Raw genomic sequence first — 19,025 nt, forward strand, 5'->3', positions numbered from 1 at the left:
CTTATGTGTAGTAAGGGATGAGGAGTCACAAAAGCCTTCGCCACATTCCTCACATTTGAAGGGTTTCTCTCCACTATGAATTCTCTTATGTGTAGTAAGGGATGAGGAGTCACAAAAGCCTTGGCCACACTCTTCACATTTGAAAGGTTTCTTTCCAGTATGAATTCTCTTATGTTTAGTAAGGGTTGATGACTGCTTAAAAGCTTTCCCACATTCTTCACATTTGTAGGGTTTCTCTCTAGTATGAATTCCCTTATGTTTTGTAAGGGTTGATAGGTGGTTAAAAGCTTTGCCACACAGGGATGAGGAGTTGCAAGTGCCTTTGCCACATTCTTCACATTTGTAGGGTTTTTCTACACTATGAATTCTCTTATGTGTAGTAAGGGGTGAGGAGTCACAAAAGCCTTTGCCACATTCTTCACATTTGAAGGGTTTCTCTGCACTATGAATTCTCTTATGTTTGGTAAGGGTTGATAACTGTTTAAAAGCTTTCCCACATTCTTCACATTTGTAGGGTTTCTCTCCAGTATGAATTGTCTTATGTTTAGTAAGGGTTGATAGCTGGTTGAAAGCTTTCCCACATTCTTCACATTTGAAGGGTTTCTCTCCAGTATGAATTCTCTTATGGTTATTAAAGATTGAGGAGTGATTAAAAGCTTTGCCACATTCTTCACATTTGTAGGGTTTATCTCCACTATGAATTCTCTTATGTTTAGTAACGGTTGATGGGTGGTTAAAAGCTTTGCCACATTCTTCACATTTGTAGGGTTTTTTTTTCCCACTATGGATTATCTTATGGTTCCTAAGGATTGAAGAGTGATTAAAAGCTTTTCCACATTCTTCACATTTGTAGGGTTTCCATTGTGAATTCTCTTGTGTACAGTAAGTTTATAAAACTGATTAAAAGCTTTGCAACATTCTTCACATTTGAAGGGTTTCGCTCCATTATGAATTCTATTATGTGTGGTAAGGTTTGAAAACTAGTTAAAAGCTTTGCCACATTCTTCACATTTGAAGTATTTCTCTCCATTATGAATTCTCTTACGTGTAGTAAGGTTTGAAAACTGGTTAAAAGCTTTGCCACATTCTTCACATTTGAACGGTTTCTCTCCACTATGAATTCTCTTATGTTTAGTAAGGTTTGATGACTGGTTAAAAGCTTTGCCACATGCTTCACATTTGTAGGGTTTCTCTCCAGTATGAATTATTTTACGTATAGTAAAGTTTGATGACTGGTTAAAAGCTTTGCCACATTCTTCACATTTGTAGGGTTTCTGTCCACTATGAATTCTCTTATGTTGCGTAAGGGTTGAGAAGAAACAAAAGCCTTTGCCACATTCTTCACATTTGAAGTGTTTCTCCCCAGTATGAATTTTCTTATGGGTTGTAAGGTGTGAGGACTGGTTAAAAGCTTTGCCACCTTCTTCACATTTGTAGGGTTTCTCTCCAGTATGAATGTTCTTATGTGTAGTAAGCTGTGAGGATCAGTTAAAGGCTTTGCCACATTCTTCACATTTGCATGGTTTCTCTCCAGTATGAATTATCTCATGTGTAGTAAGGTATGAGGACCAGTTAAAGGCTTTGCCACATTCTTCACATTTATAGGAATTCACTCTAGGATGAATTCTTTTATGTTGAATTAGATGTAAAAACAGGCAAAATGATTTGTCACATTTGTTACATTTAAAAGGTTTCTTTTTAGTATGTCTTATCTTACATCTATTTGAATTTGAAAATTTATAAAAGACTTTGACATATTTATAACATAGAAATGTTTTGCTCTGGGTAGCTGTCAAACATTTGTTAAGTTTCTCATAAAATCTTTGGTGCATTTTACAATCATCCACACTTTTACACACTTTTCTTAGTGGTAAATTCTCATCTCCACATTTTCCATATCTTCTCAGTATCACTTTTTGAAATGAATTTTTTATGTTCTGCTCTGGCCAAAGGTCTTGGGCAAAATAAGAACACATAACTGAAAAAAATAAAAATTACAAATTACTCCACTTGCTACACTAAGATTTGTATACTCCATATATCTAAACTATAAAATTATACAAACTACATAAGCAAGACGGCACAGAAAAGTACCACAGACTCTAATTCCTTCATAGACATATAAATTCAACAAAAGCACACTGAAGAAAATACATTTGTGAAAGATTTATAAATGAGTTACTTGTGTGCAGTACCCCAGGAGAGCACAATGCAGAGAGTCAAATAGAAGGAAAAGCCTGTAACATTTACCCAACAAAGCTCTTCCTGCTCCCCAAACATAATATAGTGCCTTTAGAAGTAAATTGTCAACTCCTGGTTTTTTTTTCCAAAAAAAAAAAAAACAGAATAATAGTGACACACATATTTCTATTTGTGGCTTTTCACACACTGGTTTCTGTCTCCCATGGCATTAATTACTAAAGGAAGTGGTGGCTAATATGGTTTGGTTCTGCATCCCCACTTATACCTCATTTTGAATTGCAGCTCCCATAATTCTCATGATTTGTGGGAGAAACCTGGTGGGAGATAACTGAATTATGGGGCCGGGTATTTCCTATGCTGTTCTTCTGGTAATTAACAAGTCTCACAAAATGTGACAGTTTTTATAAAGGAGAGTTCCTCCGCACATGCCCTCTCTCTGTCTGCCACCATGTAAGATGTCATTTTGATTTTCCTTTATTTCCTAGCACGATTGTGAGGCCTCACCACTTATGTGGAACAGTGAGTCCATGGAAGCTTTTTTCTTTATAAATTACCCAGTTTTGGGTATGTCTTTATTAGCAGCATGAGAACAGACAACTACAGTGGTATTCTTTAGAATGACAGTTTGAGTCTGCTAAGACCAGACCAAAGGTAAATGCTACAGCAGTAGACAGACTGCAGTACCACAGAGAGAAAACACATGTAGAAAATGATGACTGGCCATTAAGAAGAAACATTAATAAATTTATTTAACTAAACAATGAACACAAAATTTCAGACAAGATACATTCTAAGAACATGTTTGAGAGATTCCCATAATCTCTAGCTAAAACAATTGGTTTCAGGCTATGGCAGAAAATAAGCTACATTATAAAGACTGTGACAGATAGCTCTTTTAAAATGTCCAAATCTCAATCAAAGATTACAATGCATACAAAATATTACAGCAACACAGCCCCATATAAAAAGTATAAAATGTTCAGAAAGCAACCATAAAATATGAAGATGCATAAATTAATTTTAAAATTTTTAAATAAATTGAATAGTGAGTGAAATAGGAAAACAGACAACTATAAAAATGGAATAACAAAAGCATTAAAATATCAAAAAATTGTACAGGCAACAAATACAAAAAGAAATAATAACTAAAAATCCTAGAAGAGGCCAGATGTGGTGGCTCACGCCTGTAATCTCAGCACTTTGGAAGGCTGGGGCAGGCAGATCATGAGGATAGGAGTTCGAGACCAGCCAGACCAACATGGTGAAATCCCGTCTCAACTAAAACTACAAAAATTAGCTAGGCACGGTGATGTGCGCCTGTAATCCCAGACACACAGGATGCTGAGAAAGGAGAATTGCTTGAACCCGGGAAGCGGAGGTTGCAGTGAGCCAAGATTGTGCCACTCCACTCCAGCCTGGACGACAGAGTGAGATTCTGTCAAAAAAAAAAAAAAAAAAATCCTAGAAGAAAAAAATGATGTAAAAATGTAGAAGCTCAACAAACAAACTAGGATATGCATAAAGATATTTATAACAAACATATATATGAACACAATTTCAAAAGTCACAGACAAAAAGAAAATTTTGGGGGCTACAAGAGAAAAGTGATGTGCCATTTACAAGCATAGTCTTATGAGATAACCAGTGAATTTGCCAACAAAAAATTTGCAGGCTAGAAGGGAACTATGTGTTAATAGTCTAAATCCTGAAAAACATATCTGTCAAGTGAGAATAATACCAACAACAAAACTGTTCTACCAAATAAAAAGAAAAAATCTTCCAAAATAACCAAATTCTGAAAGTATATTGGCACTGCATGTGTCCTACATATCAAAGATGATAAAAAGAGTTCCTTTCACTGAAAAAAAATGATGCAAGAAACAACACCTAATTATATGAAAACACATCGTTCTGAGAAAGACATGTACATACACAAAAATAGAAATCCATAACACTATCATAAAGTTGCAAAAAACATTTTAAATTATTGTTTAAAATTTTAAAGATAAAAGCAGAGAAATTTTTATAAACATCTGTTAATGAATTTACAACATAAAGTGATATAATTAGCAACATAAATAACAAGTGAGAGCAAATGTAATGAGGAGGAATATTTGTTTGCAACTGACGTTAATTTTTTACAAGATTAAAGTATATTGTTGTATCTTTTAGAGGTTGTATGTAATCCCCAAGGTACCACAAAGAAAATATCTGTATAGATACACAAAAGAAAATAAGAAAGTAAAAGCATATTAATACAGAAATTAAAAAGACACAAAGAAAGACCAGAAAGAGAGGAAATGAGGAACAAAGATACAAGAATTAAATAAAAGAATTAATAAAATAGCATTAGTCTTTCTATTTAATTATATATATACACACACACATATATATAACTTTCCAATCAAGAGACATACTTTCAATAAAGAGATTTATACAACATATTTTAAAAACAAAGACCCAACTTGCCTTTCTACAAGTCATTTCAGATCTAATGGCAGAAAAAAAAACAAACAAACAAACCTGAGAGCGGCAAAATAGAAGTAGATGTTCCATGCAAATATTAAAAAAAAATGGTAGAACAGCTCAAAATAATATACAAGCTACATCGTAAGTCAAAAACTATCATATTTTATAAAACTTACTTGAAGTCCAAACTCCAAAGATATAAAGAAAGATATTAAGTAATAATAGATTCATTCACTGGGAACCTATGACAAATTTTTATGTACATTTGTGTGTGCATATCTCACATTAAGGTTCGAAGTATATAAAGCAAATATTGACAAAACTAAAGAATCACAGAGCATATATTAGTAGGATACTTCAATACCACATATTCTATAATAAAAATGAAACAAGACACAATATTAGTAAAGAAACAGACGACTTGAAGGCAGTATAAAACAACTATTCCTAACAGAGGTGTAGAGAACACTCCTCAACAGCATCAGGATACACTCATCTCAATACCTCATACAACATTCTCCTTGATAGACCACTTCTTAGGCCAAAAAAGAAGTCTTAACAAAATTTTTAAAACTGATTTTAAAAAATTACTATCATCAAAATAGAATGAGAGTATAAAACCGTAAAAAACTGAAAAATTCAGAAATACATAGAAATTAAATAACAAACTTTTTAACATGCTGTTGCTGAAAGGCTGAAATAATTAACATTATGAAGATGTCCAAACTGCTCAATGTAATTGACAAATTTAATGCAATGCTTTTGGAAATTCACATGGCATTCCTGAAGTAATGCAAATTTCTGTCACCAAAATCATTCAGTAGATATAATTTGAAAATACTGGAATATCATTTGGTTTTCAAACACCAGAAAATATTCTAACTATAAAGATAAATTTTAATGACATTATGCAAAGAGAAATGAGCCAGCCACAAAAAGACAGAGATTGCATAAAATACATAAAGTAGCCACTCTCTCAGAAACAGAAAACAGAGTGGTGCTTGAAAAGTGCCAAGAAATGAGAAAAATTCATGTTGTGTAATGTATTGAGATTTGGCTTTGCAAGATAAAAACATTCTAGCAATATGTAGCATAATAATGTCAATGTAACATGATCAAAATGAATATTTAATAATATTGTATTATAAATTCTGTTTTGTGTTTCTGACAAGTAAAAATGAACAATACCTAGAACAGATTCAGATATGTGATAGTTTTAAAATTATCTTCAAATCTAAGATTTTCTCCCGGTCAGGAGCAGAGGCTCACACCTATAATTACAGCATGTTGGGAGGCCCAGGTGGGTGGATCACGAGGTCAGGAGATCAAGACCGTCCTGGCCAACATGGTGAAACTCCATCTCTACTAAAATACAAAGAATTAGCCGGGCGTGGTGGTGCACACCTGTAGTTCCAGCTACTCTGGAGGTTGAGGCAGTGGAATCACTTGAACCCAGGAGGCAGAGGTTACAGCGAGCTGAGATTGCACCACTGCACTCCAGCCTGATGATAGAGCAAGAGTCCGTCTTAAAAAAAAAAAAAAAAAAAAAAAAGATTTTCTCGCACACAAAAATAATACAGATTCACAGATAGGTGTTGAAATTAGAAAAAGTTTCATGACTACTCACTTAGGGTTAAATAGTCATCCACAATAAACCTACGCAACAAATATACTAGTCATAAAATAACAGAGGGATAGTATTTATCCAGGCAAAAAAAAGAGATAATTATATTGGCAATAGACATATAGCTGATACATATTTGATTTTGCTCCATACTGTCTTAAATTATAAAGAGTTAAATATTGTCATACACTATATTATAAACTAATCAAACCACAATTAACCGGTGTGAGGTGGCATACCCTAAAATATATAACACAAAAATATAACTGTCAAACAAAATTATAAATGGAATGTAAAACTGATTGGACACCATCAAGTGGATCAATATATTCACAAAAGGAATCTTAGAAGACTATAGGGAAAAAGTAATATAGAGGTTACTTGGAGATAAAAATGTCAAACAACTTTCCAAATTTTGATGTAATAAAAAAAAATTCTTAGCACTAATTCTTGATTCTAAATTATTTTACTTCAAAAAGAAGATACAAGTAAATACTTTCCAAAATCAAAGGTAAGGGTACCATACTCCTACAAAACATGCTACATGGTGGACAGGCACAGTGGCTCATGCCTGTAATCCTACAGCTTTAGGTAACCATGGCAGTGAGATCACTTGAGACCAGGAGTTCAAGATCAGCCTTAGCAACACAGTGAAAACGCATATAAAAAAAGAAATGCTAAAATGAGTCAATTTGCTGAAAAATAAAATGATAATGAACAATATTATAAAACCGCATACAAATTTAAAGCTGTCTACTAAGTGTAAATATAAAGACATATAGAATTCTTTACTATCATAATGATGGTGCATAAAACTCTTAAGGTTGTATAGAATATGATAAAATATAAATCTGTTACTAGGTACACAATATAAAATAATTTTCATTATCAATAACACACTGGAAAATGAAGAAGTATACTTTTTGTGTTCAACTGAAGTTGTTATGAGATTAAAATACATTATTTTAACTTTAAGATGTGTTATGTAATCTCCATATTTTAAGATTACAAAATATTCATAAAAAATATGCAAAACAATATTAAAGAATCAAAACCACTGCAAAATTAAAATAAAAATTAAGGCGGCAAAACAGGAAATGAGAAAACATATCTACAAAAAATACTTAAATCAGTGCTAATAAAACTGCTAACAGTGACTCCATGTTTTAAGCAATTATTTAAAATATAAATTAACTAAACCACTTAATAAAAAGAAATGTAATCTCAGGACTTTGGGAGTATGACATGGACTGAACATTTGATCCCAGGAGTTTAAGACTAGCCTGAGCAAAAAAAAATCCTGTCTCTACAAAAAAATACCAAAACAAAACAAAAAAACTGGCTATGTGTGATGGCATATACTTATAACCCAGCTACTTGAGAGACTGAAATGAGAGGATCATAAAAGTTTCAGAGATTGAGGCTGCAGTGAGCCACAATCACACCACTGCAAACCAGTCTGGCTGACAGACTGATACCCTATCTCAAAAATAAATGAACAAATAAATAGATAAATGAAATTATAAAAAGAAATAGGAATAAAATGCCTGAGTGTTTTAAAAAATGCATACAATATGGTGCCTACAAGAGACTTATTTTAGCATTGAGTCAAACAGGCTGAAAGTAGCAGTGGAAAAAAATTTATATTTCAGGCTAATAGTAAGTACAATTTGTTTAGGTGGTCATAATTATATTAGACATTATATGCTTTGACTCAAGTACTAGCATGAGACAAAGACTTATATAACGGCAAAAATGGGTCAAGTTACCAGGAATCTATAACTATTATATTTATCTATCTATATATAACATCAGGTCTTTAAAATATATTAAGCAAATGTTAAGTGAAGAAAAAACTACATAGGAACATAATAATTGTAGACATCAAGATCGCATTTTCAATAATAAGTAGAACATTCAGATGAAAATTCAGTAAGAAAACAGAAAACTTAGACATTATAGACTGCATTAATTACTTTGCATATAGCGGAATACCTGAAAGTGGATCATTTATAAAGAAAAAAGGTTTATTTGGCTGCCAAATAAGCAGACTGTACAAGAAGTGTGTGCCAGCATCGGCTTCTGGTGAGGGTCTCAGGAAGCTTACAATCATGCTGGCAGGCCATGAATAACTGGACATATCACATGATAAGAGACAGAGCAAGTGTGAGTGAAGTAGTCATGTTCTTTTAAGGAAACAACTCTCACTTGAATCAATGAAGTGTAAACTTATTGATTACCAAAAGGATGGTGTCAAGCCATTCATGAGGAAATTACCCCTATGACCATGACCCAAATACCTCCCACCAGGTTCCACATCCAACACTGAGGATTATAATGCAGCACAAAGTCTGGAGAACATGGACACCCCTACCATATCATAGACCACCTAGGCTTAACAGACAAGTATAAAACTTTCCAGTCAAAAGCAAGAGAATAAACAATATTCTTATTTGCACCTGGTATATTCTGTAAGGACACACAACAAGTCTTACAAAATTTAAGAATACTGGTTAAGTGCAGTGGCTCATGCCTATAATCCAACACTTTGGGAGACCTACGTGAAAGGATCACTTGGGACCAGAAGTTTTAGACCAGCCTGGGTAAACTAGTGAGACCCTGTCACTACACATAATCAAAAAATTAGCCAGGCATGGTAGTGCATGTCTGTAGTCCCAGCTACTTGGGAGACTGAGGTGGGAAGGATCACTTGAGCCCAGGAGGTTGAGGCTGCAGTGAGCCAAAATCATACCACTGCACTCTGACCTGGGCAACACAGTAAGATGTGTCTCAAAACAACAACAACAACAAATAAACTAAAGACTGTATTAGTCTGTTTTTACACTGCTGATAAAGACCTACCAGGAACACAGAATGAAAAAAAGGTTTAATTGGACTTACAGTTCCACATGGCTGGAAAGGCCTCAGAATCACGGCAGGAGATGAAAGGTACTTCCTACATGGTGGTGGCAAGAGAAAATGAGGAAGATGCAAAAGCAGAAACTCCTGATAAAACCATCAGATCTTGTGAGAATTAATCACTACCACAAGAACAGTACAAGAGAAACTGCCCCATGATTAAAATTATCTCCCACCAGGTACTACCCACTACATGTGGAAATTATGGGAGTATAATTCAAGATGAGATTTGGGTGGGGACAGAGAGCCAAACCATATCAAAGACCAAAATAATACACGTGTGTTTTCTGACTAAAACTGAATGAAACTAGGAATGAATAGCAAAAGTAAAACTGACAAATCAAAAAACATATGAAATTAAAACACACTCTTCAACATATTCTTGCTCGAGTCAAAAACTTAAATTTTTTAAAGATGTTAATGCAACCTACAGTGATACACAAATTCAGTATAATCCCTATAAATATCCCAATAGCAGCTTTTTACAAGAATATTGGTTGAAATTTTAAAATTTGATTATGAACTACAGCCAAACACCCATGAAAAAGAACAAAGAGGCATTATACTTCCTGATTTCAAAACATGTTAAAAGCTACAATAACAAAAACAATGTGGTACTGACACAAAGACAGATAAACAGGTGAAAGAACAGAATAGAGATCACAGAAATAAACCTTTCTATATATGATCAAATAATCTTCCACTATGTTGCCATGACCACACAATAAAGATAAATAATATTTTATCAAATTTGATTAATAATTTGATTTTATAGTCAAAATATAATGTTGAAAACTGGAAACCTACATTGATAAAATAAAGTGGATCATTTTCTTGAGCCATATAAAAACAATAGTTTAAATAAAATACTTAGACACAATAAAGTAATAAATATCTTAGAAACAAAATAAGGGAAAGACATGATATTGCTCTTGGCATTATTTTCTTAGATATGACATTAAATGCTTGAGCAACAAGGAAAATAACAGAAACATTTAACTACACTATGCTTCAATATTTCTGTACATCAAAGAAAACATTCAATAGAGTGATGATGCCTTTTAGGAAATGGGTGAAAATATTAACAAATCACATGTGATAGGAATTAATATTCAGAATATATAAACAACTCAACATTTAAAAATAGAGTTGAATAATTAGATTTAGAAATGGACACATAACTGAACTAAACTTTAGAAAGCAGCATTTGAAAGGACATACAAAATTACTAATTTGTAGAGAAATGCATAAAAATTATAATGAAAACCAAAATCACCTCACACCAATTAGAATGGCCATTACAAAACTTTTAAAAGAAGCAAATCCATTGATGATGCAATGTAAATGAAACCCATGCTGATTGTTGGTGGAAAACAAAAATACAGCCATCACTGTAAAATGTTATGTTCCTCAAATAATTAAATATGGAAGTATCATCAAATACAGCAATCTCAATTATGAATCTATATCCAAAGTATGCAACTCAGGACCTGGAAAATACATATTTGACCATCTATGTTTATTGTACCAGTATTCACAAAAGCCAAAAGGCTGAAGCAACTCAAATTTCTTTCACTTACAAACACATAAAAAAAATGTAACATACACATACAGTGGAATATTATTTAGCCTTAAAAAAATCTTGTCACATTTTAAGATAAACCTTAAGAATATTATATTACCTAAAATAAGCCAGTAACAAAACAATGAATACTATATGATACCACTTATATGAGATATGCTAAGCAGTCACATTCATAAAAACAAAGTGGAAGAATGTTTCTCAAGGGCTGAAGAGAGGGGAAAGTGGGCAGTTGTTACTTAGTGGGTACTGAGTTTCAGTTTTACAAATGTAAAATCTCTTTTTTGCATAACAATGTGAATATACTTAACATGCCTGAAGTGCAGAGTTTTTTTTTTTTCTTAAGATAGGGTAAGGCCGGGCACGGTGGCTCACGCCTGTAATCCCAGCACTTTGGGAGGTTGAGGCAGGTGGATCACCTGAGGTCAGGAGTTCAAGACCAGCCTGGCCAACATGGTGAAACCTGGTCTCTACTAAAAATACAAAATTAGCCAGGCGTGGTGGCACACGTCTCTAATCCCAGCTACTTGGGATGCTGAGGCAGGAGAATCACTTGATTCCAGGAGGCGGAGGTTGTGGTGAGCCGAGATCATACCATTGCACTCCAGCCTAGGCAACAAGAGTGAAACTGTGCCTCAAAAAAAAAAAAAAAAACCCAACAAAAAAACCAGGGTATTGCTCTGGCATCCAAGATGAAGTGTAGTGGCACAATTATGGCTCACTGTAGCCTAAACTCCCAGGCTCAGGTAATCCAGCCCCATCAATCTCCCAAGTTGCTGGGACCACAGGGGCACACTATCATGCGTGGCTCTTTTTAAAATTTTTTTGTAGAGAGCGGGTCTTTATATGTTCGCCAAGTTGGTCTCAATCTTTTCAGCTCAAGCACTTAGATCAAATACTTTGAAAGTATTAAAGCTATGATGCCTTTTAGTTCATGGCTATCACTCTAGTGGAATGGTTAGCATAGGGAAGTGTGGTTTTATACAGCTCATAGTAGGCCATTGCCTCTGGAAGGAAAACATAAAGCGACACCAGTACCTACCTAAGATCACAGACATCTGACACTGTAAGATTAGATCCCAAAGGGGACACCACAGGGGTTCCTCTGGACCTCAACGTCTCTGAAGGGGACACCCCTGGCAGAAATTCTGAGGTCTAGTACTAAACCCTCCCTAGAATTTTCTCTCACATTTGCCATACCGTTTGGCCCCCAACATTGTATGGAATCTGGAGTTTACTATTGAATGGGAAAGTGGAATGGCATTGCAAAAATACAGGCTGTTGTGCTCTGGTTCTAAGCAGGGGGCCTGGTTAACATGTGATGCTCTCCTTTGGTGCTGTTTGGCCCCAGTGTTCTTTGGAGTCTGCAGAGGTTGGGCCTTTAAAAATTAAACTGCCATGGAAACTGTTTTACCCAAAATTTTGGTTCACAGCCTTTATCGGATTATCTACTGGGGCAAACAAAATAAAACCAGTGAGCTTGTATTGCTATGTCATGGCTAGGGTTCTAAGCTATTAGATCTTCATTTGTGTGTATACATGTCTAGATGTGTTTGTTTGTACACTTATTGTTACATGTTGTGTCTACCAAATTAGCTTGTAAGTAAGAGCGCTCAAGTAGTAAGTATAAGTAAATTTCAAATACGTGTGACTTAAGTATAACTTAATAAGCTAGCTTTAAAATTATTGGTAAAAACAGAAATGTCTTCAAAATGTAGATGTATGTCCTAAATTATGCAAGTCAGAAACTAGGTTGGTTAAATGCTTTAAAGTCATGAACTGCTTCTTTGGCTTTTTAAAGTTGTTCGACTTTCCTGCTTTACAGGTTTTTAAGGGCTGGGGACATATGCCATGCCCCTAGCTAGGCGGAAACAGACCTGATCTGCACCTAAGTACATAGCTAAAATAACTTACCAAGTATTTCACCAAAATTAATCATTGCTAACAGTTGCCATTTTAACATGTAATTGAGAACACTGAAAACAGATTTATATGCAAGGTGCATAAGGAAGTGAAATATGTCTTTAGTAAAATGATATAAGGCATGAAAATGAAAATTTTTGCCTAGTTTAGAGGGTTAAAGGATTGTTTTAAATAAGATACAACTAAAGGTTCAAATAAGTTATAGAAAGTTTGTAAAAATTGTAAAGAGAATCTGTATGTGAACATATTGACTAAATTCAAAAGGGTATTGTTTGGTTTTTCCATAAATTGAACATTGGAATAAAAGCACAACAAGTGTGTGTTGAGGCACTGACCTACCCTTTAACACAAATACGTAAAGGGTTATAAAACATTTTTAAGAATCACACCTCATGATCAAACTGGTCAAGATTGGATAAAATTATCTATAAGGTTTAATTTAAACAGTTGAGGTTGACAATAATAGCCTAATGCAAGTGTGAAATTTGGCTTTCTCTCTCTTGAAAAAGATTTTTCTTTGACTTGAATAAACTCTCAAAAAAGAAGGGAAGGACAAGAAACACACTGTTTGAAAAACTAGGTCTTCCCTCTTGACGAGTAAAGGTTTCTGCTTTACAAAAAACAAAAACAAAAACAAACAAACAAAAAAACACACACAACACTTTGAGTCATTTAAACAGATGACTTATGGTAACCTGAACTTCTATTAAGTGTTTTGAGCCCTTAGAGCTTCAAAATTGTCTCTTCTAATCCCTAGCTTTTTGATGCTACAGAGGGCCCCTGGGACATCCAAGGGAGAGGTAAACAGGATAATTTGACATGTTTACTTACATAGGATTGATCAAGTGGTGTTTGACTTTCAGGTTATATTTTAGTGAAAAATGTTAATGTGTGTTCCAAAAGTTGTATGGAATTCCTAGAGTTCTGATGTCTGAGTTTGTATTATCAATCATAATTAAAGTTATGTGTTAGGTTATTATAAATCACAAAGGTGACTAAATTTCTTTTGTCAATCATGTCTTTCACTGTGACTATCCTAGGACATTCTAACATTCATAGATAATTGTTGTTTTGATCATCCTCAAAGAATGGATTATCACCCTTGAGTGCAGGTTTCTGATAACTTTGCAGATTGCGAACAGGAGTTGACTGGGTGAACTGAATAGAAGACTAATCCTGTCTGACTTTTTGCTTGGAGCATTGCAGATCCTTATGTTTTGTTTTTCAAAATCAAGGAAGCTTTTGAGTTATTTGTACCGTTTGACAATCGTGGAAGTGAACCAACCAAAGATCTCTGACTATAGCTCAAAAAATATAAGCGATGGGCTGTCAAACTTCAAATGGTATACAAATACAGCCTCAGTAGATAGATCTCTTTTACTGGAAACCCTTGGATAGGCCTCTGAGAAAGAACTATTGTTTTCCCAGAACAACACCCCATGTCAGCATTAAGCAGTTAAGAATGGTCATTGTCCCTAACGCCCCTATTCTAACAACAGTTAGCTGTACCTCTTCAGAGGGGGGATTGATGGAGTAGCTGCTGCCATTATGCTGGCTGCAGCAGAGAGGCGCAGCTGGGGTTCCACACTCCATGGAGCTGGTGAGATTCCGCCCCTTCTGAGTAGGGCAGGAACTCCTTGGTTGCTGCTGAAGACTCAGGCTTTCTGCTCTACAAAGCAAACAGGAACCCTGCCCTCCTGGGTGGGGCAGCAGCCACCCAAGCTATGGCTGTGGATCTGATCCTCCTTGTGCTTGTGGTGGTGGTGGTGGTTGGGGGAACAGGGTCAGGCAGGAAAAGGCAATATCTGCCCTCCTAGGTGCAGCTGCAGCCGCCTGACCCATGGCTGCAGACCTGGGCCTCCTGCTCCACAAGGACAAGCAAGAGCTCTGCCCTTTTCAAGTTGGTGGGGTTGGAGCTCCCCGGGTGCAGCTGCAGCCACCCTCTCAGGCAGAAGACTGGACTTCTCTAATGCCTACATCCGTGGGGTCCTGGGAAGACCCTCCCCATTTCTGCTGGCTTGGAGGTGTCTGCTCCTGCTGCATGGCCTCTCTTCTCTCCCAGCACCCATGCACTTGGAGCTCAGAGCAGGGTTGGAGCCAAACCCTGGGGACATATAAATGGCAGCGGGAAGAAGACAGATTCCTTGGCAGAAGAGAGTGAGTCCCTTGTAGGGCCCAACATTCAGGGGCCCGCAGACCAGAGTGGGGACTTCTGGTGCCTCCTCCAGGCCTGACCAGGGCCACCCAATGGACAAACTGGAATGCACTTTCTCCTCTCTGCAGTCCAGAAAAGCCCCAGGATCAGCCAGAGAGGGCAGAGGACACAGAAACAATGGGATGACCAGCGCAGAGAGGAGCTACCTTCTCTGCTGGCAGCTTCAGAGACCTGCAGAGACTGCAGAATGATCTGTCTGCACAGAGAAGCCACCCCCTCCAGGGCCTCCTCTCTGCTGAGAGCTGAACACTCAATGGGATGACCTGCCTACAGAAAGGAGCTACCCACTGTGGGTCTCCTCTGAGCTGTTCTAACACTAAATAAAGATCCTCTTTGTTTTCTTCCCCCTTCACTTGTCTGCATACCTTATTCTTCCTGGATGCACGACAAGAACTCGGGCAAAGGTGCCACTGGCCACAGAGGTTTCCAGGAAGAAAACTGACACCTCAAAGATTCCGTAACACTAATTATCTCATTTACTTCAGGCATAACATGTAAACTCTAACATATTGTCCTAAATGTCTAAATCTAATGTTGCAGACATATTTGAAATAGGAAACAGAAAGTAGAAATGTACAGAGATAGTGACATCAGTAAGATGGAAAAATAAAAGGTGCTCTATTGTCTTATTCCCCCACAGCAAGAAAATTTGTCAACTCTGTTCCTGGCTAATGACCAGGAAATGGTCCATCCAACTTGGTCTCACTGAGAATTGTGAACTTACTCTGTAACCATCCCAAACTCCTCCCAGCCACCGTCTGGGAGAGGTCCTGCCCTTCCAGAGGCCTGGAGGAAGATACAAATTAATAGCCATGCAGGCAGGCCTGCAGACCTTGGCCTTTACTATGATCACTCAAGCAGTTCAATGACTCAGTTTCAGCTTACTGGACCACAGTTCATGGCGAGTTAGGCCTACATAGAAACCCACACAGTGACCTAGGAAAATCATCTTTGCTATTCTGTGAAAGTCATACTCATCCACATCCTGATATAAGGCCCACCATATGCAGAGCCAACTGCAGAAACTCCACTTAGTGTCTGTTCTAAAGATCAAAGTCGTGAAGGATATTCAGTCTGTCTAAAAGTAAAACGGAAATTATAACTACCCAAGCTCCTTGTAACAAGCCAACTAAAGGTGGACCCTAGTGTAGACTCGTAAGTCTTGTGACAAACCAAACTATAATCCTTCTCCACTACAAATCCAGAGAGCATCCCATCACCCTGGGGGCCCAACAACAACAAAAAATCTTTACCTTCTGAAACCAGTTTATAAAAACTTGGAGAGGTGTTTGCTCCTTCAAATTCACAGACACCAATGCAAAACTATATTGTGTCCATTGTCAATGCTTCTATTTTAAGATAGCACTGAAAGTATGTGGCAGAATAAGTAGTCAAAAAGTTTTCAAAAGCAATTGAGATTGAAGACAAATAAGTAAAAAGTTGCTGTTTCTAGATCATATGATCTTATGAATAAAAAACTATAAACAGTATATTAAAACCTGTCTAAACTAATAAATATACTGAGTAGATTAGAAAAATAAAATTAAATTACAAGTATAAGTTATGGTTCCATACACTTTAAACAAACTCTTTGATATAACAGAAAAACACTCTATTTGGAAGAGCATTAAAATAATAAATTTCTGATAACAAATTCAACCAGATGTAAAAAGTCTTCACAATGAAAGATATAAGATATCAATGAAAGAAATTAAAGCCACAAATAAATTTGAAATTTTTTATTTCTATGGATTCGAAGATTAAATTTTTTTTTTTTTTTTTTTTTGAGATGGAGTCCTGCTCTGTTGCCCAGGCTGGAGTGCAGTGGCGTGATCTGCGCTCACTGCAAGCTCCCTTTTTGTATTTTTAGTACAGATGGGGTTTCACCGTGTCAGCCAGAATGGTCTCGATCTCCTGACCTCGTGATCCACCCACCTCAGCCTCCCAAAGTGCTGGGATTACAGGCGTGAGCCACCACGCCTGGCCAAGGATAAATATTTGTAAATTGCCATATTATCCAAAGTAATCTATAAATTTAATAAACATCAAAATTTCACTGGTATTTTTCTCACAGTAATGAAACATACGATTCTAAAATTTACATGAAACTACAATAAACTTTGAATAACCAAAGCAATCTTAAGGAAAAAGAACAGAGCAGAAGGACATCATACTTTATAATTTCAAACTGTATTTCAAGAGTATAGTAATAAAAACTGGATGGACTGTGTAGAAAAATGAACAAAAAAATGGAACATAAACCACTACTCACCTGTTTCAGACATGATGCTAAAAGAGAATATAAATAGTTTCACATAGAGGTTTCTCAAAATTATGCAGATATTTGTGTGTCCCCCAAATCAATGGAAAAGCAGTCAGATTTTGCAGTCTCTTATACTTCATGGAGAGGACTTTGGTTATCATTGTAAACTTGAAGAAAGATCACCAAAGAGAAAGTCGAGTCTTTAGAAAATTTAAAAACATAAGACAGAAGGTGTCCCTATGTGACAGTAAAATAAAAAAATCCTCAGGCATCCCAGAAATTCTTTCCTTTGGAACACAGCTTCCCAAATCACATTTTAAGGACTGACTTTCTCTTTGACGTTTGGACCTCTCTTCTGTTGCATTCATTCTCACATACCTAGGGGTTTGGCTACAGTCTCATGTCTCTTCATATTCCAAGGCTGTTTTCCTTGCTCCAGATAGGTGATCACATCTGGCTCAGAGAAAGCAATACCTGTTTTATTAAAAATAAATAACATGAATATTGCTCATATTCTTCAATTCTCAAGCTAGTAATTTGCTCAGTAAAGATGATGTAATAGAATATTCTAGTAAATTAATCCCAAAATAGTAATTTATAACAGAAATTTCTAAATCTTTAGAAAATATTTTAAATTTGTATGTTCTTAATTTCACTACCCAGTACTACTGAATCAAAAACTGGTGGTGGAAGGCTGGGTGCAGTGGCTCACACCTGTAATCCCAGCACTATTGGAGGCTGAGGCAGGCAGATCACCTAAGGTCAAGAGTTAGAGACCAGCCTGGGAAAAATGGTGAAATCCCATCTCTACTAAAAATATAAAAAAAGTAGCTGGGTGTTGTGGTGTGCGCCTGTAATCCCAGCTACTTCGGAGGCTAAAGCAGGAGAATTGCTTGAACCCAGGAGGTAGAGACTGGAGTGAGACAAGCTTGCACCACTGCACTCCAGCATGGGGATAGCGCAAGATTCCGTCTCAAAAAAATAAAAAAACAAAAAAATACAAAAAAAAAACTGGTGGATTTTAAGGTGTAGCAAACAATATTTTATGCCACAAACCTTCTGGCATTACCAATAATCTAGAGTGAAAAACACAGATCAGCTCAGGAATGTGGAAAATTCAGATCAAGATGAAACGTCTTGAAGATACTCCTCTCTACACAGACAAATCCTCCAAATCCCCAAAATTTATTTCCAAACAGGAATCTGTAACTCATTTATATAAAGGAAAAACTACCAAAAAAATTCTACAAAAAAATAAATAAATAAAATAAAACCTTTGGAATATATTATGAAATGTGTATTGAAGTTATTCTCACCGAGAAAGACCAGGTTTCTGTAGTTCTCTAACATCACATCTCTATATAAATTCTGTTGTGCAGTGTCCAGGCATTGCCACTCTTTCAGAGAAGATTCTATGGCCACATCCATAAATGTCAATGGTCCCTGAAAACACACACATATACATATTTTACCAAGCAGCCATGGGCAGAATTTTTAATTTGACTTAAGATGAAATGAGAGAGTAAAGAGAAGTGCTTCTAACTTACGAGTGAATGAAATTCATAAAATAATTCTCAACACAAAAATATTTACTAATATATTCTTTAACTCTGTGTAAAGAGAGTGGCATAATCCACAACATCAGTGTATATATAATAGTTTTCTGGATTATAACATATAAAATTCAGGGCATAAACACAAACATACATTTTTGAGTGCTGTATTTACATCACACAAAATGAGCTGTGTATATTTTTTAGATGGAAAAGACGTTGAGTTAGAAGGCACCTCTCAAATTTCAATGCATATAATGAACTGGAGATCTTGT

The 19,025-nt window shown here is 35.9% G+C and overlaps 1 protein-coding gene across 1 annotated transcript in view; it reads right to left on the bottom strand.

Annotated features, from left to right (window-relative positions):
* Positions 1-18,678, bottom strand: part of LOC129394125 (zinc finger protein 85-like) — a 60,442-nt gene extending 41,764 nt beyond the window's left edge. Inside the window, 5 exon segments of the mRNA XM_063598081.1 lie at positions 3-287; positions 321-860; positions 863-1,978; positions 17,576-17,671; positions 18,514-18,678. Coding sequence (XP_063454151.1) covers positions 3-287; positions 321-860; positions 863-1,978; positions 17,576-17,671; positions 18,514-18,625 — 2,149 coding nt within the window. The 5' untranslated portion in view covers positions 18,626-18,678.
* Positions 18,679-19,025: the final 347 nt, after the last annotated feature.

This window comes from Pan paniscus, chromosome 18 (genome assembly GCF_029289425.2).
Source record: "Pan paniscus chromosome 18, NHGRI_mPanPan1-v2.0_pri, whole genome shotgun sequence".
Lineage (NCBI taxonomy): Eukaryota > Metazoa > Chordata > Mammalia > Primates > Hominidae > Pan > Pan paniscus.